We start from the raw sequence: 27,669 nt of genomic DNA, 5'->3' as shown, positions 1-27,669 counted from the left end.
CCTAAGGGGCCAGGCGAGATTCCAGTTTGAATCACTGCATCTTGCCTCCCCACCCTCCTTCTGCCACGTCACTGGGATGGAAATTGTTGTAGCCGCACTCTTGCTGCCATGCAGCTGTTTAGCCACAGCCGCGGTGTCTCCCCCCCCCCGGCCAGCAACGTTTCAACGGTGGATGGACTGATCCCCAGTAGGGCCAACGCAGCTGTTTTATATTTTTTTCAGTGTGTTGGCCTGGCGTATAAATGTCAAGATACCTTCCGACTGCAGGTGCTGCCTGAACACAATATTTGAGGCCAATACTACACTATTAAATTACTGTTCAGATTCTGGTCAGCAGAGGGATTTTTACAAGTCACTTGCGCCTGCGGGTGGGAAATTTAATGAAATCATCCGGTGCCAGAAGAACAGCGTAATTAACCAAAATCTACTCAAGTGGATCCTGTAAAACTTATTCCTATTCAAAATGACTCCCTTGCCCTCTACCTAGGCTGGGCATTGCATTCCTCGGCTAACATCACACAGCGCATTGAGAGAGAGATGAAAGAAACGGCAGACATTTCGGAACCAAGACAGTGACACCCCGGGGAAGGAAAGGGATGTAAATTTCACCCCCACTGTCACCACTCCCCACTCCGCCACCTCCCACCATCACACCCACCAGTCAAAAATCGGCAGTGGGGGCGACAGAGGCAAGGCCTGTATGCTGTTGCCCACTGTTGACACCGGCCTCCTTGGCTCTCCCTCCCGTCATCAGGCAGAACCGTTATAAGACTGCGGCTTCTGTGCTTCGGCCCAAAACGTCCCCCTCGGCACTTACAAAATTCACTGGAAGGAGGCCTAGATGGAGTGTTGACTGGAGTGGAGGCCGTGCGGGTTTTAATCCTCCGAAAGACAGCCTGCCTGCGGTGCCTGCGGTGTGCTCGGGAGCTTGCAGCTTCCGGGGTCTTCTTCCAGTAATAGTAGAAGGTGATCAGCTCTCCCTGCGGAGCACAAGGGAAAGAGGTCAGCTAACCGTTCTCCGGGTCTTCCTGCTCCCTCCTGGGTGAGCACTCACTCCCGGGGAGCGGGGCCAGCTCTGACCATAATGAAGCCTTGACCAGAACCTAGTAGGTGAGTCGGTCCCGAGGCTTTCCAAAGGGGTCAATCCTGCTCCCCCCTTGCTGGGACTGGCTGCTATGGTCCTAGATCTGGGCCCCAAAGCCCCATGGAGAGTCCCCAGCTTGAGAAATACCCCACGGGCTGATCCCCTGAAATGCAGGGCTGGATTAACCCAGGTGCCTGAGACACAAAGAGCCCTGGGGACTGTTTCTTGGGGCTCATGCCGGCCTCCCAAAAGCTGTCATTCGTTCCTTTATTTCCGTCACTCTACTCTGATTGGTTCCTAGATTGGACCTTTCCATCCTAGCTCCAAGGGGCCCCTAACCAATCAATGGTATTTATATAGTCCTTACTATGTGCCGAACACTGTACTAATCACTTGGGAGAGTACAATACACCACAATTTGCAGATACGTTCCCTGCCCATAAAGAGTTTTCAGTCTTGGGGGAGAGGGGAGAAACAGACATTAATATGAATAAATGAGTAATTTATAATATATAACTTATATACATAAATGCTGTAGGGTTGGGGGTGGGATGGCTATCAAACACTCCCTTGCTCTATACCACTGGCTACCTTTAGTTCTGCACTCAAGTGACTTATGTGGGAGCAGATCTATATACAGTAAAAAAAAAAAAAAAAAAAGCACCTGTTTGGAGAAGATACAGTTTCAATGGAGGGCATCATAGTCATTCCCATGATGATCTGGCCTTGCTAAATCATCCTAACCTTTAAAATCAGCCATCAATAAAAACAACTAACCAAGATGACAGCAGGATGGCCTAGTGGACAGAACATGGCCTGGAAGTGAGAACAACCTGGGTTCTAATCCTGGCTCTGCCACTTGTCTGCTGCATGACCTTGGGCAACTCACTACACTTCTCTGTACCTCAGTTACCTCATCTGTAAAACGGGATGAAGACTGTGAGCCCCATGCGGGATATGGACTGCATCCAATCTAATTAGCTAGTATCTACCCCAGCACTTACAACAGTGCTTGACACATCATAAGTGCTTAACAAATACTATTATTATTGGGACACAAAACTGAGGTAAAAGCCAACCACACTGGTGTCCATGCGGGCCCCCATCTGTGCACATTACTCCAAAAGTGTACAGTTAGTTCACAGCAGGATTTGTGGCTACAAAACTACAAAGTAACTAAGCTAACCAAAACTTTAACCTGAATCGACTCAGAATCAATTAATTAGGGGACTAAAATATCATGTCCAAAGAAGTTAGTAATAATTCCACAACAAAATGGATCTGGCCCACGTACAATAGATGAGCTGACAACACTCAAATAGTGGCTTTTTAAATATCGAGCTAAAACCGTGTGTGGTTTTTAATCCCTGTTCTTTCATTTTGAAATCCTGTCGCTTCCTGGAGGCTGGCCCACCTTCAAGGGAAAAAAAATGATTTCTTTCACGCTTTCTAAGCCCCTGGAAAAAACAGCTTCAGTACAAACAGAGCAGAATTTCCCACCTAAAATAAGAGCCCGAGCATGCATGAGTTAGACTGGTTCGTCCACACATCCCTTGAAATTCAACCACACACTGTCAAAAGCCAGGCCAATATCACTGTTGTGCCAACAGATCAGCTCGCTTGAAGAGAGCTGGTTCTCATACTAATAGTACACGTCTAACGCTTTGATGTTTAAGCAGCTCTGATGTGGTCAGGGCGGGTACATCAGGGTGTGCTGTTCCTAATTAAATCAATATTCTTGATATTCAATCTAGTTATTAATCTGAAACGATGCCACAAAACACCACTCTCAGGAGTTTTGCTAGGTTACTGTGTTTTTAATGGAAAATTAAGAAGAGCAAAGGGCAGGATGTGGATGAAAGGGTCTCCACGAAATACTCTGACCAATTTCCATAAATCTAAAACACCAATAGCTGAAAAGTTGGTCTTATTTTTTTAACAATTTTACCAACTGCACATGTGTTCGCAATTTGTTTGCTCCAACTTAAAGGGGAACGGTAGGTATTTAAGAACTCTCCCTCCAAACCACAGCCTTCACACCCAAATGGGAGTCACCTGCTCATTCCCCACTTTCAATGACAAAATTACCATTGTGCAAGCAGTGCCCTACCTGCACTGTCTGACTGGCAACATAGGCCCAGACTCAACTGTCAACAAAACCAGTCTTCAAAGTGTTCCCTCTCTTGCTGAGGCCTGCCTCAGAGCTAAGAGCTGGGAACGCTGAGCTGGGTGAAGGAACTGGAAAATGGCGGACCAGCCTAGAACATCTGTTCCTGGGTGGCTCTGGGTTGCAACACTTGGTAGCATCGGAGAAGCCACCTCTTCTCCAAGAGGCCTTCCCTGACTAAGCCCTTACCCTCCCTTACTTGCCCTCCCTTCTGCGTATCCTAAGTATTTGTCTTTGCACCCTCTAAGCACTTGATATTCTTTCTGCCCCCACGCCACTTTATGTACATATCCTTAGACCCCGCAATTTTTCCTAACTATAATTTATCTTCATGCCTGTCTCTCCCTGTACACTGAAGCTTTCTGTAGGCACGGACTGTGTCTACTACCTCTACTGTACTATTCCAAGCGCTTTGTACAGTGCTCTGCTCACAGCAAGCGCTCAGTGAACAGCACTGTGCTCATTTGTATATATTTTTATTACCCTATTTATTTTATTAATGAGGTATACATCCCCTTGATTCTATTTATCGTGATTACGTTGTCTTGTTTTTGTCCGTCTGTCTCCCCCGATTAGACTGTAAGTCCGGCAGAGGGCAGGGATTGTCTCTATCTGTTGCCGAATTGTACATTCCAAGCACTTAGTACAGTGCTCTGCACATAGTAAGCGCTCAATAAATACTATTGAATGAATGAATGAAATACTGCCAATTGACTTACTGATTGGACAGATGAATCCTGCACCTCCTGGAACTTCCCCCCAAGCCAACCCTCTCCCGCCTCTTTACCCAGCAGCAGGAGTTACCCCTGGGGCCCGGCCAGGGCCAGGGTCAGAAACAGGCAGCCCAGAACATAGACTTCAAGAAACCTGCTTTCTCTCACTGAAGAAATATAGTCCAGCACTAGACTCCTTTTCCCTCTCTTCCTCCTGACCTTAGGGCTCCACTCAACTCACACAGACCTCTGCCCCTCCAACCCCTCCTCTTAGCTCCTCCAAGCCTCTCTTTACCCCATTCCTTCCCTCCAAATCTGGCTCATTTCAGCTTCCTCTTAAAACAGCCTACCGATTGCTGATGACTGATTTTACTCACCTACTCAGGCAGTAATAAAAAACAAAATACAGTTAAGGCAAAACATAAGCATGGGCATGGGAGCCAGAGGTCATGGGTTTGAATCCCGGCTCTGCCACTTCTCAGCTGTGTGACTGTGGGCAAGTCACTTCACTGGGCCTCAGTTCCCTCATCTGTAAAATGGGGATTAAGACTGTGAGCCTCATGTGGGACAACTTGATTACCCTGTACCTACCCCAGCGCTTAGAACAGTGCTCGGCACATAGTAAGCGCTTAACAAATACCAACATTATTATTATTATAAATTACGCAATTTAAAACATCTCCCATTTCTTTTCCTTTTGCCCCATGAACTGGGGTAAAATCCCGCTTAGCTTAATGTGATCATTTCTCTAATAAACCCCCAGGAGCAAGGACCAGGTGGTATTCTGGGTTAACTTCGGTGGGCACTTAGCAGAAGGCAAAGAGCTCACAGTTGTTTAATAATATAGGTCACTGGCAAGCAGGTACAAGTATGCTTAAGTGGGGACTGAACATCTATCAACCAATCAATTGTATTTACTAAGCACTTACTGTGTGCAGAGCACTGCACTAAGTGCTTCCCTGCCCACAACGAACTCACAGTCTACAGGTACCTGGCAAATCCCAACCTTCTTTTTACAGATGAGAGAGGAGAGCTCAGGAAAGGTCAGGTGGTTAACTTGAGACCTAAGTGAGAGGCAAAACCAGTAACCAACCATTTAGTACAATGGTTTGCACAGAGTAGGTCCTCAATAAATACCATTGATGATGATGATGATGATGAGACTCCTGGTACCCAGTTTCCTGCTTCCCAATGTGCTTGGTGCACACTGAGGCCTCTGGGACAGAGACCAGTTCTAATTTTGTTTTTTAAATGGCTTATCTTAAGTGCTTACTAAGTGTCAGTCACTGTACTAAATGCTGGGGTAGATGCAAGCTACTCAGGTTGGACACAGCCTATGTCGTACATGGGGATCACCGTCTTAATCCCCATTTTCCAGATGAGGGAACTGAATCACAGAGCAGTGAACTGACTTGCCCAGGGTCACATAGCAGACAAGCGACAAAGCCAGAATTAGAACTCAGGTCCTAATACCCATGTGTGTATTCTTTCCAAACACTTAGTTCAGTGTAGCACACAGTAAGAGCTCAATACAAACTCTATTACTACTACTCCTGTTGGACCGGACAGGTGTACTGCTCTCCTAATTTGCTACCTTGTCTCTTACCTAAAACTACATTCAACTCTCCTACTTTCAACACGTGGCTCATGTTTTTCTTCCTGCCTAGATCTTGCTCAATCTCTCCATCTTCAGAACTCAGCTCTCCCCTTTTTCAAATCTTTCTGAAATGCCAGGAGGCTTTCCCTGATTAATCTTTCCTCTCCCCAGGACATATGCTCTCAATGACCAGCTCACTACTTTTGTACCACCTCAGCACACATGCAAGCTTAGCCTCAGGTACCTCTTTTGTACAGACAGATTTACACCCTGTACGTCTCCCTCCTACTTTGAAGTTACTTTGTATGTCTCCCCTCCTACCACCCTTAGATTGTAAAATCCTCTAAGGATGGGACTGTGTCGCCTAGCCAACTTTACTCTCTGAAGATCTTAGTAGAGTGTTCTGCACAAAGTATGCACTCCGTAAAAACTGCTTGATTTCTACTCAATGACATTTATTGAGCACTTACTCTGTGCAGAGCACTGTACTAGGCAATTGGGAGAGTATAATAGAGTGGGTAGACACGATCCCTGCCCTCACAGAGCTACAATCTAGCAAGAGAGAGGGACATTAAAATAAATTACCAGTGGGGGACACAATTGAGTGTAAGGCTATACATAAATAAATATACCTAAGTATTGTGGAGGTAGGGTGAGTAACTAAGTGCTTAGGACTCAAGGACATAGGTGAAATAGGGGAAAAATGAGTAACTAAGTGCTTAGGACTCAAGGACTCAAGGACATAGGTGAAATAGGGGAAAAATGGTAGGGAGATGAGAGATTAATTTGGGAAGGCTTCCTGAAGATGTGATTTTAGAAGATGGGCAGAGTGATGGACTGTCAGATATGAAGGGGGAAGTAGTTCCAGGCAAGAGGGCGGATGTGTGCGAGGGGTCCACACTGAGAGAGATGAGATTGAGGTACAGTGAGTAGGTTCTTGATAGAGAAGTAAAGTGTGGCAGCTGGGTTGTAGTAAAAAGGAGCAAACTGATGGTGTGCCTTAAAGCCAACGGTGGGGAGCTTCTGTTTGATGCAGAGACAGATAGGCCACCAGTTGAGGTTCTTGAGGAGCCAAGAAACAGGAAAAGAACAATGTTTTTGAAAAATCGTATGAACTGGAGAGGAGAAAGGCTGGAGGCTGGGAGGTCAACAGTTGAGACAGGACCTAAGTGCTTGGGCCACCACAATAGTAGTTTGGATGGAGAGGAAGGGAGGATTCGAGAGATGTTGGGATGCTAGAACTTTTGGAGTCAGAATAAGGGATAAGTCAGTGTCTCACCTCTCTCAGTTTGGGGATTAAGACAGTTTTAGAGGGAGAATGCAAGCTATCTTTTCATCTCTCAGAAGAAAAAAAAAACAATGGTATTTACTGAATGCTTACTTACTGTTTGCATAGCACTATACGAACCACTTGGGACAGTACAATATAACAGAATTGGTAGAGAGGTTCCCTGGCCTCTAGACTATAAGCTTGTTATGGGGAGGTTTTGTCAATATTTCTTGTTGTACTGGTACTTTCTCAAGCGCTTAGTACAGTGTTCTGCATACAGTAAACAATAAATACGACTGAATGAATAAGCTCACAGCCAAGAGGAATATGAAATAGAAACCAATTTAGCCCACCCTAATTAATAATTGTGGTATTTATTAAGTGTTTCCACACAGTAGGTACATGGAAGAGCTGGGATCAGAAGCCAGGTCATCCGACTCCCAGGCCTGTCCTTGCTCTTTCCACTTGGCCATGCTACTTCTCTAATTCTCCAGGTCACTCAAATACTGTGAAAGGGTAATAACAGTACCTTTCCAGAGTGTGTCAGGTGGTAAGAGTTAAAAATAAAAAGTAAATTCTGGAGAATAAACTACAGTCTCTTATAGGATGCAGAACCCTATGTTGCAGGGGACAACTGGCTTATTTTTCCTTAAGTAACTCTCCAACTTTAAGGCACCAAACTTGAATCAAACACCCACGGGAATCAAAACTCATTCTTAGGTTCAGTGTCTCCATGCAGTCAGGATTAGGGGTCAATCTTGGGCCATGTTCAATTTCTACCCCTGGGAAAAACAAAGTTAAACACTCTGAGGGCAGGGATTATGTTGTCTCCTAGTTATTTTTCTGTTCACAAGCATTTAATGAATGGTAAGGGGCTGGGAAAGGCATATTACTGTTAAATGCACTATTAAGGTCATATCTCCCCAGAAGGGGCCTTTCCTGATTAAACCCTTTTTCCCCCACTCCTTCATCTATGCACTTGGATGTGTGAGCTTTGGCCATTTGATATCCACCTCACCGACAACCCCATGGTACTTAAGTACACATCTTTACATTAAATATTCTAAATTACTGTTCATATTAATATCTTTCTCCCCTGTAGGCTATAAGCTCATTGTGGGCAGGGATTGTGTCTGCCAACTCTGTTGTCTTGTACTCTCCCAAGCGCTTAGTAGCAGTGCTCTGCACACAGATTTATTGATTGGTATTGTACTTCCATGGACAAAGTACGGCAAAAGACTCTCTCTCCCCAACACTCACAGATGCAGTTTCACCACCAGTGTCCTGTCTAATGGAAGGGCAACTCTCCTAGTACAGGGCTCCCCACTCAATAGGTGACCAAGCATCCCCTTACCTCTTCTCCCAATCCCTCCTGTGTCACCCTGACTTGCTCTCTCTGTTCTTCCTCCTCCAGCCCCAAAGCACTTATGCATATAGCTGTAATTTTTTTTTGTATTAATGTCTGTTTCTCCCCTCTAAACTGTAATCTCTTTGTGGGCAGGGAATGTGTCTGTTGTTGTACTGTACTTCCCCAAGTGCTTAGTACAGTGCTCTGTACACAGTAAACATTCAGTAAATACGACAGAATGAATGATTCAGAGAATCAGAGAAGCAAAGTTGTAAGAGAAGCAGAAGTCAGAAGAGAAGAGAAGCAGCAAGGCGTAGTGGATAGAGCATGGATCCGCGAGTCAGAAGGTCACAAGTTCTAACCCCGGCTCCACCACTTGTCTGTGGAGCGACCATGGACAACTCACGTCACTTCTCTATGCCTCAGTTACCTCATCTGTAAAATGGGGATTGAGACTGTGAGCCCCACAAGGGACAGAGATTGCATTCACCTCGATTTGCTTGTATCCACCCCAGTGCTTAGTACAGTGCCTGGCATAAAGTAAGCACTTAACAAATACCATTATTATTATTATTGTTATTATTACTATGAATAGGTGCTCAATAAACGCTCTTAATGAAGACGGAATTACTTCTCCAAAATTATTCAGATAAGCTTGCAGCAAAGCTTGAAAGATGACCGAATGGCAACAGCCCCATGTCCTCCTCCTGTAAAAAGATGTTAATAATGATGGAATTTACCAAGTGTTTACTGTGTGCCAAGCACTGCACTAAATGCTGGAGTAGATCCAAGATAATCGGGTGACACACAGTTTCTTTCCCACAAGGGACTCTCAGTCCAGGAAGGAGGGAAGATCATTATGGGCAGGGAACATGACCATTATTTCTCTAGTATTGGTACTCTCCCAAGCGCTTGGTACAGTCCTCTGCACGTAGTAAGTGCTCAATAAATACCATTGATTGAGCAGGAGAGAAAGGTCCACAAGATCAATCACCAACATCAATGGAATTTATTGAGCAAGATGGACTATCAAATGTCACCATCAGAAAGTGTTGGTATTTCTCCAGCTAATTAAGAGCTTGACTAGCCCTCAGACTCAAAGTGCCAACGTTTTTTAAAAATGAAAAATTCCAGGGGCCCCCTGAGATGGATCTGGAATTAAAGTTGATCAAAGGAAGTGAAAAGACCCAGCGTAACCCCCAAATTCCACCCCAGGTTTTATGAGTTACCCTTGCCGTCAAATGCTGTAATGTCTACCTAAGGGATTAAACCTTGGAATGGAGTGAATCTGGGAGGATTAGAAGCAGCATATTGGTGACTGCATGGGTGGCAGGATGTTGAGCACAAACAAAGGAACATGTCGGGGAGGGTGGGGGGGAAAGCTTTGGTTCCGCAAATAGAGAGTGAAACAGCTCTGGGCCTCGCCATGAGTGAAGTCAATTGAACTTTAATCAAACATGCATAGTGTGTGCTGCGGAGACCCACTGCACATAAATTCTGGGAACAAAAGCTGTTGCAGAAATCAATAGCCTCCTGAAACATTAACACAGGCAATCATTGATCAAAAGGCCGCTTTACAAAGGCAGCCTTGCAAATTAGCTCCTGCTTTTGCTTGCAAGCAAACACAGAGGCATAAATGCCGTTGACATGAATGGCCTGTAATGATCATTTTGTTCCCAGTGATCTCACCTCATCTCACAACAAGGTCTTACAGTCAACACATCTTACATCTCTGTGCTATAATTGCTAACAGCATGATGAACAGAACTCGTTTCCTACAGGAGCAAAAAGGAAAGGAAGGGAAGAAAAAAAAGGAGGAGGCATTTTGAATCTTTAGCATTTTGGGCTTCAGCTCTCATCAAGAGTGCACCTAGCCAATCATCCTATATTTAGCCAACTTAGAAAAAAAATCCCTTAGTGCCAGGAGCGAGATTTCTTGTCCCCCAGCAGTTATTACACTAAGAAGTGGCCGACAAGGAAGAGATTCTGCTCCCAGCTAGACCAGTTCACCCTCGTATCCCCCGCAACCGGGAGAGAATTCCTCCCTTGCTTTCTTTGGCTGCCCCAAACCCTCCCCATCTGCAAAGAAAACAGGGTTGCTTTCATTTGTTTATGCTTTTTCCCAGGACTATAAAAAACCCAAAGGAAAATATCAGAGACATACACAGTGGAACCAGTGAGGAAAATGCTTAGCTCGGCTCTCTTCTCCAAGTACCTGTTTGGAAAGGCAGGTGGACAAAAGGATTCCGATGCCATCTGAGAACTGCTCCATCACCACCCCCTCCTGATAACCAGCATTATTGCCCTCTCTCGGCCTGGGCCATTTGTAATTATTAAGAGGTGCTTTCCTTGGCCTGAAGCACCACCTCTCCTCTGCCACCATTTTATTTCTCTGCCCTCCTGGGTTATGCCATAACTCAATCAAGCTCTCTTAGCAGGCCATAAAGCTGGGCCATCTGATTAATCACTCCATCTTTCAGCAGCCCAATGCAAAAGGAGTAGGGGCAGTGCGACCTCGTTTCTCACTTTTTAAAGCTGGGTTTTCCGAGGAAAACACACAGCACAAGCAGGTGCTTAAAGTGTGAAGTACCAGGTTGGTGTTACCTTAAATAAACAAAAGATTAATACAAGATTAACACAATGCCCTGACACTCTGTTTCTGAAATTGAGAGGCTCTGACAGCAGTTCCTGGGAAGACTGTCACATGAGTCCATCAACTTCCCTTCCAGTATTTGTTAGGGCAAAACAGAGAGAAGCAACCAGACTAATTGCTATTTAATTTCCCCTGGGCATTTCTCTGCCCTGGAGGAGTACGAGTAACTTGCTCAGTGCAATAAAAAAAATAATTTTAAGTAAGATAAGTCACATGGCCTCTCTTGATAACTAAACTGGGGAAGAGTGGGGGACCTAACACAGAAAGACTGCTGGAGAGGAATGAAGTAAAAAGGAGCACTAAAATTTCCTTGAATAAAAGATCCTAGGGCATCATGTAATTCACTATAAACTGTTCGCTTCCAGAACTTCACAAGTCCCAGTTGGCAGTCTGTGGTGGCCTGGCTGCCCAGAACATCACTTATCGCCTCACGTTTTCAAAGCAAATGAGATGCCAAAAATAGAGTGGGGGCAGAGAGAGGAGCCTGGAAATCAACAGTTTTTGGTTCCACCAAATTACATCTCAATTAATTTCACTACCACCCTCAAAAAATGGCCACATCCTGGAGACACCAAGGTGGGTAGAAAGAGGGCGAGCCCAGAAATTACAATGACTCCACAAAACTCCCAAAACCATCCTGCTCCACATGTGGTATGGCAGAACCCTTCAGCGTACCAATACAGCTAAAAGTCATCGGAGATCCCCTCTCCGAGGGTACGGAACAGCAACTTGAATTCTCTTTGCAGCATATGAGCCCAGAGAGCTTTCTTTTCAATCCTAAATTTAATTTTTGCCACATCCTATATCTTAGTCTACAGAGCACAAGCCTGTGAGTCGGAGAACCTGGGTTCTGCATGTGACCATAGGCAAGTCACTTCACTTCTCTGTGCCTCAGTTCCCTCATCTGTAAAATGGGGAATCAAAACCTGTTCATCATCTTACTTAAAATGTGAGGCCCATGTGGGAGCTGATTCACCTGTATCTAACCCAGCGCTTAGTACGGTGCTTGATACATATCAATTTTATTTATTGAGCACTTCCTCTGTGCAGAGCGCTGTACTAACCTCTTGAGAGAATATAACAGAATGGGTAGACACGTTTCCTGCCCACAACGAGCATTTAGTAATGTTTCAACACCACAATTATTATGAGTATGGAGGAAGGTTGAAGGCTATTGGAGGACAGAAGAATCATGTCTAACTCTGGCTCAGTATGGTGTTCTGCATAGAGGAAGCAGTCAATAAATATTAGTAGTTAAGGACAGGATCATTAACCCCTCATTTTACGAACAACCAGAATCATTTGCAGAGTGCCAAAGTAGCTGACCAATTTAGAAAACTCCCCCACAGGAGGCATTACTAATAATGGCATTTATCACTGACGTTAAGTGCAATACACTGTATTAAGCACTTGAGAAATTACAACAGAAAGAAAAACAATGACAAGAGGGTTGGAATTGTTAAGTACTTACTATACTTAAATCCCTACTTAAAGCTCACCTCCTCCAAGAGGCCTTCCCAGACTGAGTTCCCCCCTTTTCCCTCTGCTCCCTCTACACCCCCCCTTCACCTCTCCACAGCTAAACCTTTTTCTCCTCCCTTTCCCTCTCCCGTCCCACCCCCTCAGCACCATCCCGTCCTCTCAACTGTATATATCGTCATCACCCTATTTATTTTGTTTAATGAGATGTACATCACCCTGATTCTATTTATTTGCCATTGTTTTAATGAGATGTTCTTCCCCTTGACTCTATTTATTGCCATTGTTCTTGTCTGCCCGTCTCCCCCGATTAGACTGTAAGCCCGTCAAACAGCAGGGACTGCCTCTATCTGTTGCTGATTTGTACATTCCAAGCGCTTAGTACAGTGCTCTGCACATAGTAAGTGCTCAATAAATACTATTATAATAACAACAATGATGATGGTGGTGTCTGTTAAGTGCTTACTATATGCCAGGCACTGTACTAAGCGCTGGGGTGGATACAAGCTAAGCTAAGCGCTGAGTTGGACTCAGTCTCTGTCCCATATGGGGCTCACAGTCTCAATCTCCATTTTAGATGAGGGAACTGAGACCCAGAGAACTGAAGTGACTTGCCCAACGTGACACAGCAGACAAGTGGCTGAGCTGGGATTAGAACCCATGACCTTCTGACTACCAGGTCAGTGCTCTATCTAATATGCCATGCTGCTTCCCATTCATTCCCTGTCCAGTTTGGAAATCCACACTGGTCTCGGGAGGGGCTTCCTCCTTGGGGTGAGCTCCAGCCACAGGCACCGTCTACAGGTTTTGCTGCGGATGCACTTCATTTGTGATAAAAGATCTTCAGAGACACATGATGGGGCAATCGTCCATTAATGAGATTTCACTGCTACCACAGACATTTCATTGTGTCTCTTGCTGGCCCAGCGGAACCTGAATTGAACACTGTGAAATGAAATGAGAGGCAGGAGAAAGAATTGAGGGGCTGGAAGGGAGATGTCTGATAACTAGGTCTATAAATCCCCCCCCACTTTTTTTTCCACTGCGGTCATTGTATATGGCACTTTACTAAGGTTTTTATTAACCTGAGCATTTTTACGGTTTTGATCGCAAACCCATATACCATTGTCAACTTTGACAAAGAGGCTGATGTGTGATTCTAATTAAGCAAGGAAGCAGGACAGACTAGGCGGCAGTGCTGATTAATGTGCACCTTTGGATGCATAGTCAAGCCCTGCAGTTGCTGGTGTATAAAAATAAAACGTTTAGTGGAAAATCTTTTTCCTCACTTTCCAAAACTGTTCGAATGAACAAACGTGATAATTTGAGGGTAAGGAGAAGGACGTGGTTATTTGCACGGAGCCCTCCATTTACCAAACGACAAACTGGGCCGTTCAGGGTCTTCAGAAACTCCTATTTCCCTTCAGGCGGCATTAACACCACCTGGAAGCGTCCCCCTCTGAATAGACTCCAGTCACTCTAGAACACCTTATAATTTCCAGACCTGCAACTGTGCTTCCTTCTGGCACGAAAAGGGGCTAATTCTGATGACAAGCAAGTTTAACAAAATTTGTTTGTACATCTTTGATTCCATAGAGGTGAAAAGGTCAGATACGACCAATCAATCCGTCAATCAATCAATGATATTTCTTGAGCGCTTACTATGTACAGAGCACTGTACTAAGTGGTTGGGAGAGTACACTACAACAGAATTGGAAGACATGCTCGATCGTGAGCTGAGAAGCCAGACTCTGAATTCAGATAGCCTTTTCTTTCTCAAGCGGCACACCTTTTCTGGACTGCCTGGTGCCTTGCATGCCACCTGAGAAACAATAGGCGGTTCCAGTGATTAAAGCCCAGCTGCCGACCCCTTCTCTTGGCAACCACCTGAGTCTCCCCTATTTCCTAATGGACGCTAAGATACTGTTGGCTTGCTCCATTGCTAATTTACTAAAACACATCTTTCCAAAGAGTCTGAGTTAGCTTGGCAGAATACTGGCCCAGTTGCCAGGCAGTGGCAGAAGATGGGATACACTGTTCCCCCTAGACCCCTCTCCTGGGACCTAAGCGTTTTAAACCCCTGGTAAATGCTTCAAGGGGGAAAAGGGAGGTTGTAGAAGGAAAAGAACCACCAGGAATCTTACGTTTTGCCTATCAATGGGTGCCTACTGTGTGTAGATCACTGTGCTAAGTGCTAGGGAAGGTACAATAAAAGTTGGTAGAAGAGATTCCTGCCCACATGGAGCTTAAAACTTCATTTTCTTTTCCTTTTATCCCTCAGAAAAGGAAATCCAGGCCATAATCCTATAGGATGCTCTGTGAATCCATGTACTTAATAATTATGGTATTTGTTATGCTATTTGCTAAGACTATTTGCCAGGCACCGTACTAAGCACTGGGGTAGATACAGTCCCCGTCCCGCACAGGGCTCACAGTCTTAATCCCCATTTTACAGATGGAGATAACAGAGAAGTGAAGTGACTTGCTCAAGGTCACACAACAGACAAGTGGCAGAGCTGGGATTAGAACCCATGACCTTCTGACTCCCAGGCCCATGCTCTATTCACTGCACCATGCTGCTACTGATGGATTCTCTTCACCTAATCATCTTGGTGTCTTTCTGCTTCTACCAATCACCATGCATTACCCTCCTGAACCCAACCAAAGTGTAGCCCATTTGTTTCCTTTCTTTCTTCTAAGGAATAGGGCTCAGACTCACTTCAAGAACCTGGGCCACGCCATCATCAGTGTTAATAAAGGAATGCCTACTGCTGCAAGGTGTTCCAGTTTACAGACAAAAAAGACAGAACCTTTGCCCTCTTGGAGCTTACAGTCAGACAGAAGAAATGATGCGAACATAGAATCAAGGTAAGCCGGCGAGAACGAATTCATAAAAAGGTACATATGATGATGAGGGCACAGGTGTCTGGCTTGACCAAGAAAGGAAGATACATGAGGGAACCATGTGCATTTGCTGGCTAGCCAAGTCTCACCCCAATGTATCCCAGTTCAGTGAGAGGCACCTCTCCTTTCCCCAACTGCACCTGGCAGTCCTATAGTTCAATCCATCAGTGGTGTGGAGCACTATATTAAGTGCTAGGGAGAGTAAGCTCCTAGTTATTTCTTCCTCTTCACACTGTGAGTCTCATGTGGGACAGGGTCTGTGTCGGAGTGGATTACTCTCCATCTATTCTAGCTTAGTATGGTGCTCGGCACATAATAAGGCCTTAACAAGTACCATGATGATAATGATAATGATGATGATAATTAATACTGATCCCCAAGGCTGAAAAACAATGAATGAGTCAGACTCGTCCCAGGTACCAAAAGGCTACTCCCATCACAGCAAGATTTCCTAAGTGAAAGAAGCTGCTTTGATTGACCTGGCTTTTGGCTTGACTCAGACCTTTTCAGCCTTTCACATCCTTTAATAATACTACTATTAGTAATAATAATGGTATTTGTTTGCACTTACTATATGACAGGTATTGTACTAAGCGCTGGGCATTGTACTAAACGCTGCAGGGACTGTCTCTGTTACCGTTTTGTACATTCCAAACGGTTAGTACAGCGCTCTGCACATAGTAAGTGCTCAATAAATACTATTGAATGAATGGATGTGTGTAGATATATATCTATACACACACACATATATATTATATGAAGGACAACATATTCATTCATTCAATAGTATTTATTGAGCGCTGACTGTGTGCAGAGCACTGTACTAAGCGCTTGGAATGTACAATTCGGCAACAGATAGAGACAATCCCTGCCCAGTGACGGGCTTAAAGTCTGATCGGGGGAGACAGACGGACAAAAGCAAGACAACTTAATCACGATAAACAGAATCAAGGGGATGTACACCTCATTAATAAAATAAATAGGGTAATAAAAATATATACAAATGAGCACAGTGTTGAGGGTACAGGAAGGGAGAGGAGCAGAGGGAAAGGGGGGAAAGGGGACTTAGTTGAGGGGAGGTGAAGGGGGGAAGGGGGAGGGAGCAGAGGGCAGAGGGGGAGCAGTATAGTTGTCCTTCATATTCAAAGAAGACACCACTGATGGTGAAGTTCACCTATGGGTGCATATGTGGATGAAAAGGCAAAATGCGGATCTACAGTCCCAGCTACAAAAGGCACACAAAGTGGTTGCTACTTGTTGTGTTGTGTTTTCTCTTTTGCCTCCTTGTCTCTTTCCTTGTGAACCTCTCCATGAAGAAGCAGCTTGGCTTAGAGGGAAGAGCATGGGCCTGGGAGCCAGAGAGCCTCCTTCTAATTCCGCCTCCTCCACTTGTCTGCTGTGAAGCCTTGGGTAAGTCACTTCACTTCCCTGTGCCTCAATTAACTCATCTGTAAAATGGGGATTAAGGCTGTGAGCCCCACATGGGACATGGACTGAGTCCAACCTGATTAGCTTGGATCTCTCAAGCGCTTAGTACAGTTCTTTGCACAAAGTGCTCAATAAATACAACTGTCTGAATGATTGAAGCAATCTGTCTCATTGCTTAGTAGAGTGCCTGAGACATAATAAGTGCTTAACAAGTAACAAAAACAACCACAACAACAAAATGACACCTGGGTGTGGTCCAGGTCACACAGCCATAGAGAAGGATGGAAAACACTTCTGCTCTGTAGACCTTTTAGTTTGGTCTAGAGCCTGGCCACACTCTGACAGTCTCCTAAAGGATAGGCTGGCCTTGTGGAACCTGGTTTTCTATTTCTTTATCTACCTTGCCACCACTGGACAGTGTGCTGCCTTGGGAGCAGAATCCTGTCCCAGATCCTTTCTTTTAAAGATGGACTAAAACAGGGACTGATCTTCCCAAGTCAGGGCTAATATCCACATACTGGATACTATGGAGTCCTGCCCTTTCTAAGTTGCTAAAAAGCTACCCCATTTACAGAGAATGTAGGGGGTCGGCAGAGTTAGTGGGTGAAGACATGCTATCAATATGGCCCTCCTAACACAAAGACACCTGTCCAAAGTACAGGGCTGCCCACCCTGGAAGATGAGAGTGAGGGAGGGCAGAGTTTTATTCACAAGATCAGCATTGCATTCAGTGGGATTCTTACACACGTCCATGCTTGTTGTGCCCAGGCTTATGGGAAATGTTTTCCTACTCTCCATTTCCCCACAAGACATTTCACAAATTCCCCAGAGTGTGCTCAATCGTTATTCATGACCAAGCAAGCACTGGAACCCTGGGGCTGCCAGAATGCATTCATTCGTTATGTGGCCCTTCAGACCTGGTCTTGGATTGGGGGGGCAAGCCTAATCAATTCAACCCATCAATAGTATCTATTGAGTGCTTACTCAGTGCAGGGTAGGGTACTGAGCACTTGGGAAAGTACAACAGAGCTAATGGAAAGGAAGAATTAGAATGCCTGGGTTCAGACACAAAATGAAGGGGAAGGGGAAGGGCTACCTGTAGTAGGGTATGCAAATGAGTGACTCCTAGTTTAGCAGTGGTGGTCTGCACTGAGCCATCCACACTTTCTCGCCCTGGGCTGCTTTGGGAGACAGCTGGAAGGAAATGAGGTGCGGTCTATGGTCAAGGATCAAACTGTGTCTGAGACCTTGGCAATAGCAGACACTCTGTGCCTTCATCCACTTTGAAAGGTATCTTTGGGCACGATGCTGAGTCGCTTTGTTAATAGGGGTAGGAGTCTTTTCCATTCCCTTATACAAGGTAATCAGGTTGTCCCATGTGGGGCTCACAGTCTTAATCCCCATTTTACAGATGAGGTAACTGAGGCACAGAAAAGTTAAGTGACTTGCCCAAAATCAAACAGCTGACAAGTGGCAGAGTCGGCATTAGAACCCACAACCTCTGAGTCCCAAGCCTGGGCTTTTTCCACTGAACCATGCTGATACTGACCTCTCTCCAACTTGTCCTTTTGTAATGTGTAGAGGAGTGCTTTCCTTATTATGCCTAAATAAATGCCAGAAAGTAGGAGGAGCATCAAGACAAGGGGCAAATGCAGGCCAGGACTTTTATTTCTGGAAACAGTGCATAATCACTAGCCCGGGCTACCTTGAGAAACCCTAAAAACACCTTCCAGAATTGCATGTGGGAACAGCCCCTCAAACTGTGAAGTGCCTTTTACACTTCAGTAAGGACAAAATGTTCTAAAACAAACTGAGGAAAAAAAAATACTTACTCCTGGCCTCTTTTTCAGGAAGTTTTCAGCCTACATAACCATTTTTTAGGACAGGCCCAATACACTATGGCACGCACGAGCCTTACAATGGGGGTTTGCTCACGATTGGTTTCTTGTTGTTTTTTAAAGATTGTTGACATTTTAATCTCAGTGGCATGACACCAGGAATCTGATTTTCTCAGCAAGGCCATCCTGGCCTCAAGAAATCATTCCTCGAAATCAGTTTTCTTTTCCACAAGCAGAATACTTCATTATTTCCTGAATTCATTTTATTGGAGTTCAGGAACAGGGCCAGTGGGATTTCACTGCTGTTGGTTATATCCCTACATTACCTTTCTAACTGTTTTCTTGTGTTTGTAACTAACCACAATTCCATCAGTGAAGAGGAAGAGGAGGAGGAGGAGAAGAAAAAAGAGAAAGAAAAGGAAAGAAAAGCCATAAAGCCGTTAAAGCCCCCATTCTCCATCTCGTAAACATTTTTCTATTTATCTGCCCTTCATTACATGTGCAATCTTATTATCTCTGCAGAGCATCAAAGTGACATCCGTCAGGGTCACCCTATAAAATATACATTGGCAATGTTACATTTAATGACGGGAGCGAGGAGAAAGATGAAGGATGGGAGAGGGTGGAATACTGCAGGACATTTTAAGGGGATCATCAGTTATATCTGTGCATTTCCCGAGGTGATAATTGAATGACAGGGGCTGGAGGGAAATCCATTTTTGAGCTCCGGAAAGGATTGTTAGGAGAAAAATGTTTTTGTATTGGAGGCATGTAATGGCTGCCAGGAAATGAAAAAGGCTCCTCCAGCCATATCACTTCTTATATTTTATGGCTTTTATGTACGCTCTGCAAATTATCAAATACAATGAGCTTTTGAGGTTCAAATTTAAAAATAAAGGACAGACTTCCTCATTACATCTTGTAGAGAAAAAGGGTTATTTAATGGTGTCGCTCACCTCGCATTCAGTTAATTCAAGTATAGGAGCAATGGTTAGTTTTATATCATAAGAACGGAGATGGCATCACACCATTTCTTAGGGGAAGGAGTCTCTTGCTTTAGTTTCGAAATAAAAGGACAAAGGAAAATGATGTTAGCTATGAAATCCACTCCACTCCCCAAAATGGTGACATCAGTGTAATACCGCCCACAAAAGCCACATAATTCAGTCTAGACTAACCTCATCCGTGCTACCCTCACCCCAACAGTTGCAACCAGAGATAGCTCCAGGCCTGCAACACCACAACCCAGGAGCTCGGGCTACACAAAGCGTCAGAAACTCTTGGAACCAAGTCAGGCTTTTTGCAACGAGGGCAGCTGCTCAGAGGTTACTCTGGATTTTTCAGTGTGGCCAGCAAGGTCTCTCCCCACCCTTCGATGACTAAAATGCCACTGCTCTGCTAAAGGAACCTGATGGGTTTTTTAAATAGTTTTTGTTACGCGCTTTACTCTGTGCTGGGCATTGTACTAAATGCTGGGGTAGATACAAGAAAATACATTGGACACAGTCCATGTCCCAAATGGGGCTCACAGCTTTAATTTACACTTTACAGATGAAGTAACTGAGGTACAGAGAAGTTAAGTGACTTGCCCAAAGTCACACAGCAGACAAGTGGCCAAGCTGGGATTAGAACCCAGATCCTCTGATTCTCAAGCCCACGTTTTTTCCACTAGGCCACGCAGCTTTTCATGTGTTTTGAAAAATGCTTAAGGAGAAACAAGTACCAAACTATTAGCAGCAAGCAGACATGGACAGTCACAGTGAGGCCTAGTGGAAAGAACCCCAGCCTGGGAATCAGAGGACCTGGATTCTAATCTTGGCCCTACCACCTCCCCAGCAGTGTGACCTTGGGCAAGTCACTTAACTTCTCTGGGCCTCAGTTTACTCACCTGTAAAAATGGGGACTCAACACCTGTTCTCCCTCCCCTTTAGGCTGGGAGTCCCATGGGGGACAGAGACTGATTCTGCCCTGATTATCTCTGCATCTACCCCAGTGCTTAGAACAGTGCTTGACACTAAGTAAGCACTTAATTACTACAATTATCATCATCTGGAGTGAGCCAGATTTCAGCAGATCTTTTTAGCACCTCACACTTCCCAAGACCAACCAAGGCTCAGTACAGTGCTTGACGCGTAGTAAGCAGTTAACAAACACCATCATTACTGTGAGCCCCAGGTGGGGCAGGGACTATATCCAACCCAATGTGCTTGGCACATACTGAGCGCTTAATGAATACCACAATTATTACAATAATTACTACTTGGTTTTTCGTGTGGAAGTGGGTCCAAAGAAAGGGACAGGCAGTGGGGGAAAGGGCAAGCTAACTGGCCTCTTCATGGTTTTTAAGTTTTTCTGAGTATTTCAAACTCCGGCAAGTCTGAGCCTCATGTGAGCAGGGACTCTGTCCAACCTGATTAGCTTGTACCTATCCTAGTGACTGACGCACAGTAAGCGCTTAAAAATACCGTCATTATTATTATTATTATTATTAGAGGTCCATTAGGGATACTGCCCATGTGACCTGTGGCTAGCTAAACTACTGAATTCTTCTCCCTCCCCTTGAAAATGGAAGCACCACGGAGGGGAGGACAGGGACTGTGTTCGATCTGCTCACACTGTGCAGCTCTTGGCTTAACGAACGCCACAGTTATTATCATTAATTCTCTCTCTCTGAAATCCCAAGGAAATTGTTCAGTACTGGAAGATGGTGGGGGAAGAGAAGAAGGATCCCAGTTTAAAAGGAAATGATTGCTAAGAGGAACCACTGCTGTTTATTACTAACACAACCAGCCAACCCACCCCAGGGACCCAGCTAAAATGTGTAAGCATTTAGCTGTTCTGTTTCCACCCAAAAAAAAACTCTCTCGCCCGGGATAAAATGACAGTCTTAAAACAGATATTTAAGCCTTTAGAAATGGCTGGCACAACAAGTAGTAATATTAGTATTTTTGAACTCTCACTAGGTGCAATCAGTCAATCAAGTATATTAATTGAGCATTTTCTGTGTGCACAGCACAGCCTTCAGAAAGTACAGAGGAGGTTTTTTAAAAAATGGTACTTAAGTGCTTGCTAAGCACTGGAATAGATATAAGATAATCAAGTTGGACACAGTTAAGGGACTTAACCAAGGTCACAAAGCAGATGAGTGGTGGATCTGGGATTAGAAGCCAGCTCCTCTGACTCTCAGGCCTGTGCTCTTTTTCCACTAGTCCACATTGCTTCCAACTTCCCTCAAGGAGCTCACACTCCAGTGCAAAGCCTTTAAAGACTGTGTCATATTGGCAATTCCCGTGGAATTGCTTTTGCTTTCAATAAAACAAATGAATCAACCCCAAGGAACAACAAAAAAAGTCCCACACAACCTAGCCTACTGGATAGAGCTTGGGACTGGAAATCAGGAGGACCTGGGTTCTAATTTTGCTCTGTTACTTGTCTGCTATATGACCTTGGACAAGTCACTTATTTTCTCTCTGCCCCAATTTCCTCATCTGTGAAATGGGGATTAAGTCTGTGAGCCCTATAAGGGGACATGGACTGTGTTCAACCTGATTACCTTGAATCTACCACAATGTTTAGAACTAGGCTTGGCACTTAGTGGCACCTGGCACTTAAAGGAAAAATCATATAAAACCAAACTAAACAAAAAACACCTCTAGTTGCTGTCTGTGAAAACGGTTCATTTGTACTTATCCTCAGAAGGCTGGTAAAGATTTAGAGTGTTCACCGTTTCCAGTTCCTGTAGCTGGTGTTAGAGTAACACTTAAAACATTTGTATGATGATGATAATAATTATAGTATTTGTTAAGCACTTGATATGTGCCAAGCACTAAGTCCTGGGGTAGATATAAGGTAATCAGATTGGACACAGCCCCAACCCATAGTCTTAATCCCCTCTTTAAAGATGAAGTAACTGAGGCACAAACAAGTTAAGTGACTTGCTCAAGGTCATATAGCAAACAAGTGGCGGAACTGGGATTAGAACCCAGATCCTCTGACTCTCAAGCCCGTACTCTTGCCACTAGGCCATGCGGCTTCTCTGTACAATGTGGACATGGTAAGACGCAAACGTGACAGTCAGCCAGGACACGTATTTGCCAAAGGGGATGAGATTCTCATCTCATCTGAATCTTCCTGAGAAAATCCTAGAAGAACCTTGTTTGGCCCACAGTTACATCTACTCATAGGCAGACCAATAAAAGCAGGCTTGACTACGTACATCTGGAGGACTCCACCACTAGAGTGGAAAGCTCCTTACTGGGCAAAGAATGTGTTTGTGTACTGCTATATAGTACTTTCTCAAGTGCTTCCTACAGTGCTTTGCACACAGCGCTCAATAAATACGACTGAATGAATGAATGCAGGGATTATGTCTACCAACTCTATTGTACTCACCCAAGTGCTTACTACATAGTAAGCTACATAGTAAGACCTGAACAAATACCACTGATGACCCCTTAATTCCCACAGCATCAAGGATCACAGCCTGAAAGTCAGAATGACAGCTGACCTCACGTGGGGTTTTTGGATTTATTGCCCTAACGGGATTTGGACTGGGTCCTGTAGTTTGTTACCTTTATTTTGAACTAGCAGCTGTGAATCTTCACCTGTTGACTGCATTTTAGCCCTGACAGTTTTCCTCTGGGCTGAATAAACAGCCATCTCAGCTTCGCTGGGCTAAGTTGTCCAGTACTGGCCTTGGCCGTTATGTTGAGTTGCCTAGATAGAACCAGGCTGATGGCAATTGTTGCTAGGATACCAGAGGGTAAGAAGTGTTAGCGCTACCCTTCTAATTACCTGAAACTCAGATTAACTTGAAGAAGCCCTTCGGTGATCTTTCTAGCACTTCACACTGCCCCAAGACCAACCACTGCTCAGTGCCACTTCTGCAAACCACGTTAAAGGCAGAATGATAATGATGACAGTAATAATGATGATAATTTGCTATTTAAGTGCTTACTATGTGCCAGGCACTGTACTAGGCACTGGGAGTAGATACAAGATAACAAGGTCCCACATAGGGGCTCTCAGTGAAAGAAGAAGAGAGAATCCCCATTTTGCAGATGCAGCAAGTGAGGCACAGAAGTTAAGTGACTCGACCACGGTCTCATGGCAGAGCTGGGATTAGAACCCAGGTCCTCTAACTCCCAGGCTTGTGCTCTTTCCACTAGGCCATGCTGCTTCTTATGGATGAACAATTACTTTGCAGATACATTTGAATTAGGTGTGAGTCTCCCCAAATTTCCTCAGCAACTCCTTCACATTTTATTACCCCCCTCTTTCTTCTCCTTCCTCTGTGGTTTCTCAAGAGGAGGTTTCCCACTTACTCACCCTCTACTTGCATATCTGACCCCATCTCTTCACCTTCTTTATGCACATCTTCAATCTCCCAACTCATATTCTGTTTTTGTTTGGTTTTTTAAATAGCATTTGTTAAACACTTACTATGTGTCAAACATTGTCCTCAAGGCTGGACTAGGTAGAAGTTAATTAGATCAGACAGTCCTTGTCCCGCCTGGGGCTCAAAGTCTAAGTAGGAGGGAGAACAGATATTCCTGTTTTATAGTTGAGGAAACTGAAGCCCAGAGAGGTGAAGTGACCCAAGGTCATACAGCAAGCAACTAGCAGAGCTGGGATGAGAATCCAGGTCCTTCTGACTCCCCAGGCCTGTGTTCTCTTCACTAGGCAGCTGCTTCTCCAAGCTAACCTTCTACCTGCACCTCACTGCTTCCAACCCCTTATTGACATTGTTCCCCAAGCTCAGGACTCTTTCCCTTTCCAAATCTGACAGACCCACATCCCTCCCCATATTCAAAGACTTCCTGAAGTCCCACCTCCTCCAACAAGCCCCCTCCAGTGAATTCCCAGCACGCCATTTTTCTAAAATGTCATTCTGCACAGGTCTTCCACGAGGCTCAAAAGCCTTTAAATGGTTTGACCAAGAAGGAGCTTCTCGCTATGCTTTAAGGTATTTGAGAGGCTCCCTATCTCCCACTTCTCCACGCTCTTCTCCAACTACACCCAGCTTGTACTCTTGGGCTTCGTTCTCATCAATCTTTCCCACTGCCAACCTCTTTCTCACATCCTTCTCCCTGCCTACGACTGCCTTCCTGTCACATCATGCAGACCAGAGTTCTCCCCATCTCTGAAGCCCTTCTGAGAGTTCTCCTCCAGAAGACTTTTCCTGATTAACTATTATTCTCCCCAGATTTTCCTCTCTCCTAACCATCTCTTCACCATCTTTGTGACACCAAAGCATTCAAGGATAGTATACATCTTATATACCCTTTTATTTAAGCACTGACTCTTCTTCTTACTCTCTTTTCCTTCTTCCAATCTACAATTTATTTCTATATCAAATACTCCCATTAGAGCATCAAGTCTTTGAAAGCAGGGGTCATAGCTATTAATTCTATTGTAGTCTCAAGTAGGTGCTCAATAAATGCTATTAACATAGCCTTTATTTAACTGCATATTCATATTTAGTTTGAGTGCTTGGTAAACATTTTTATGTTCATTCAATAAAGTGAGAGATACTCTTTGGCTGGGAACGGTAACTGAAGTTAAGGCCAAAATCTCTAGAGTCCCAGCGACCCTGAACCACTTCCCATTCCAAGAGCACACAAGCCTACCTCAAAAAACTTATTTTACAGAAAGTGATTTCTCTCTCTAATCCAAGCGCTCAATAAATACTATTGAATGAATGAATTCTGTTAAGGCCAAAGACCACCGGCCTTGTGGAGGGAGAGACTTCTAAACTAGGATCACCCAGCAAGGCGGGAAACAGAGTTACCCACAATCTTTTCCAGAGGGCACTTAGCCCCATCAGTCTTCAAATACCATCATCATTATTATTGTTCAGTCATTTTTGGTGGTTGAGTTATTCCCAGAACTGTGCACCTGTGGGAGAGGCCACTGCCCAGAAAACCTCAAAAGAAAACCAGAGAAAACTACAACCCTCGCAACAAAGATCCTCTTCAGATCTCTGGTGCAGGCCGGCTCAGTGAGCTTACCGAAAGGCTTCACAAAACCGAGACAAATACAGTCTAACTGGAGGAAACTCCTGACTGTCAGCTTATAAAGCCCCCAATCACCTCACCCTTTCTTAATGTCTCTCCTAATAACAGTTGTTTCCCTACCTTTTCTCCTACTGCAACCCAGCCTGCTTGCTTCACTCCTCTAAAACTAACATACTTATTTTGCCTCAATCTTATGTCTTGCCATCAACGTTTTGATCACGTCTCAACTGAAACTCCCTCTTCCTATGCATCTTAAAGACCACTACTCTCCCTGTTTTCAAAGCCTTACTAAAATCACATCTCCTCCAGGAAGTTTTCCCTGATTCACCTTTCATTCCCCCCCACCTTAATCCTCACTCCTGTGTCACCTGTGTATTTGGGTTCATACTCCCTAAGCACCTGTGCACTCACCCCACCTTTCATTCATTCATGCAGTCAGTCATTATGATTGAGCGCCTACTGTGTGCAAAGCACTGTAAGAAACTCTTGAGAGAATACACTACAATAATAAACAGAGCCATTCCCTGCCCATAATAAGCTTACAGTATAGAAGGGGAAACAGACATGAACATAAATACACAAATTACAGGTATTAATTATATAATCACATAGGTGCTGTGGGTCTGGGAGGACGAATGAATAAAGGGAGCCAGTTGGGGTGACGCAGAAGTGAGTGGGAGAAGGGGCAAATAGGGCTTAATCAGGGAAGGCCTCTTGGAGATGTGCCTTCAGGAAGGCTCACAGTACATATATACCTATCCTTGTATACTCTGTCGGTTCCCCTAGCTGTGACTTATTTGAATGTCTGTCTCCCTCGCCGGATTGTAAACTCCTTGAAAGCAAGGGACATATCTACCAAGTGTATTGTACTCCTGTAAGCACCGTACACAGTAAGCACTCAGGAAGTGCCTTTGGTCTGATCGCCTCTTTGTATCATCAAAGTCTTTCAGGATTAATAAGTATGTAGGCAGAATTTTTCTGTTTTACTTATTTGCAAGATAAATTGAGGTTCAGGCCTCTAGATCAATTGAATTAGTTAAGGTAGCCTGAGAAGAGAATTGCTTTCCCATCCCAAGAGGGGGAGATGTGTAAAATCGGAACAAGCAACGCTAAGACGGTGTTGATACCTTCATGCGCTGATATGCACTTTGAGTTTCACTTGAACAGATGTTTTTTGTTTTCCCTACAGATCTGTGATGAACCACACAAGCCTGGCTTGACAGGGTGCCAGGGGCTGGGTCTTAACTTGCATAAGCAAAGCTCAGGAAGGATATCTCACTCTGTGAAAACTATCCTGACTTCTAAAGGGCTCCTTTCGCCCTTCAGCTCTCGGAGCTGTACATTTTTTCCTCTGGAGCCATGTGAAGCAGTTCCCAAGCTTGTCATGATATTAATATGGGCCTCTGAATAAGCAAAAAACCTCACAAAATACAAAAACAAACAAAAAAACCTCCAAATCCTCACTTCCTTTCTCACCAACCCAGTTCTCCCTCTTTGAAAACATAAGCAGTGTGGGACAACTTTCACTGCTGAAATAGGGTTTCTATAAAATGATATCAGGAAGTTCATCAAGGTACTGAGATTGTTTCATGACTGCCTGACTGGTTTAGGTCTGAGCTAAGGGGCCCAGGAGCTATCTGATCCTATCTGCCCATGGAGTAAAGCAGCATGGCCTAGTGGCTAGAGCACAGGACTGGGAGTCAGAAGATCCTGGGTTCTAATTCTGGCTCTGCCACTTGTCTGTTGTGTGACCTTGGGCAGGTCATTTAACTTCTCTCTGACTCAGGTCCTTCATCTATAAAATGGAGATTAAGACTGTGAGCCCCATGTGAGACACAGACTGTCTCCATCTTGATTACTTTGTACCTGTCCCAGTGCTGAGTAGAGTGCCTGGCACATAGGAAGCGCTTAACAAATACCATTAAGAAAAAAAAAAAGACAGCAACAGAGAATTGGCCCAGTCCAGTTCAAATCATTATACACAACCATGCTAGAAGACACATCAAGAGACCTGGGTAGAGGGGTTAGAATACACTTCCACTCCCTGGGAAACTCCTAAAATTTAAGACTTCGAGTACCATCCAAAGACCTACAGAGAATCATTTAAAAATTGCTGGGGCCCAATGACTGTGCCTCTAGGCACACACCCAAGAAGATGTGCTAATGAATCCC

The 27,669-nt window shown here is 44.6% G+C and overlaps 1 protein-coding gene across 8 annotated transcripts in view; it reads right to left on the bottom strand.

The window, feature by feature from the left end:
- Positions 1-27,669, bottom strand: part of RERE (arginine-glutamic acid dipeptide repeats) — a 517,539-nt gene that overhangs the window by 15,869 nt on the left and 474,001 nt on the right. For all 8 annotated transcript variants that reach the window (XM_029066878.1, XM_029066882.1, XM_029066881.1 and 5 more), the window contains one exon: positions 818-980. In XM_029066878.1, coding sequence (XP_028922711.1) covers positions 818-980 — 163 coding nt within the window. The remainder of the gene's footprint in view (positions 1-817; positions 981-27,669) is intronic.

Source organism: Ornithorhynchus anatinus, chromosome 5, assembly GCF_004115215.2.
Source record: "Ornithorhynchus anatinus isolate Pmale09 chromosome 5, mOrnAna1.pri.v4, whole genome shotgun sequence".
NCBI classification, from domain to species: Eukaryota; Metazoa; Chordata; class Mammalia; order Monotremata; family Ornithorhynchidae; genus Ornithorhynchus; species Ornithorhynchus anatinus.
The sequence above is the reverse complement of the archived record's forward strand: the minus strand, read 5'-3'. Positions and strand labels throughout refer to the sequence as shown.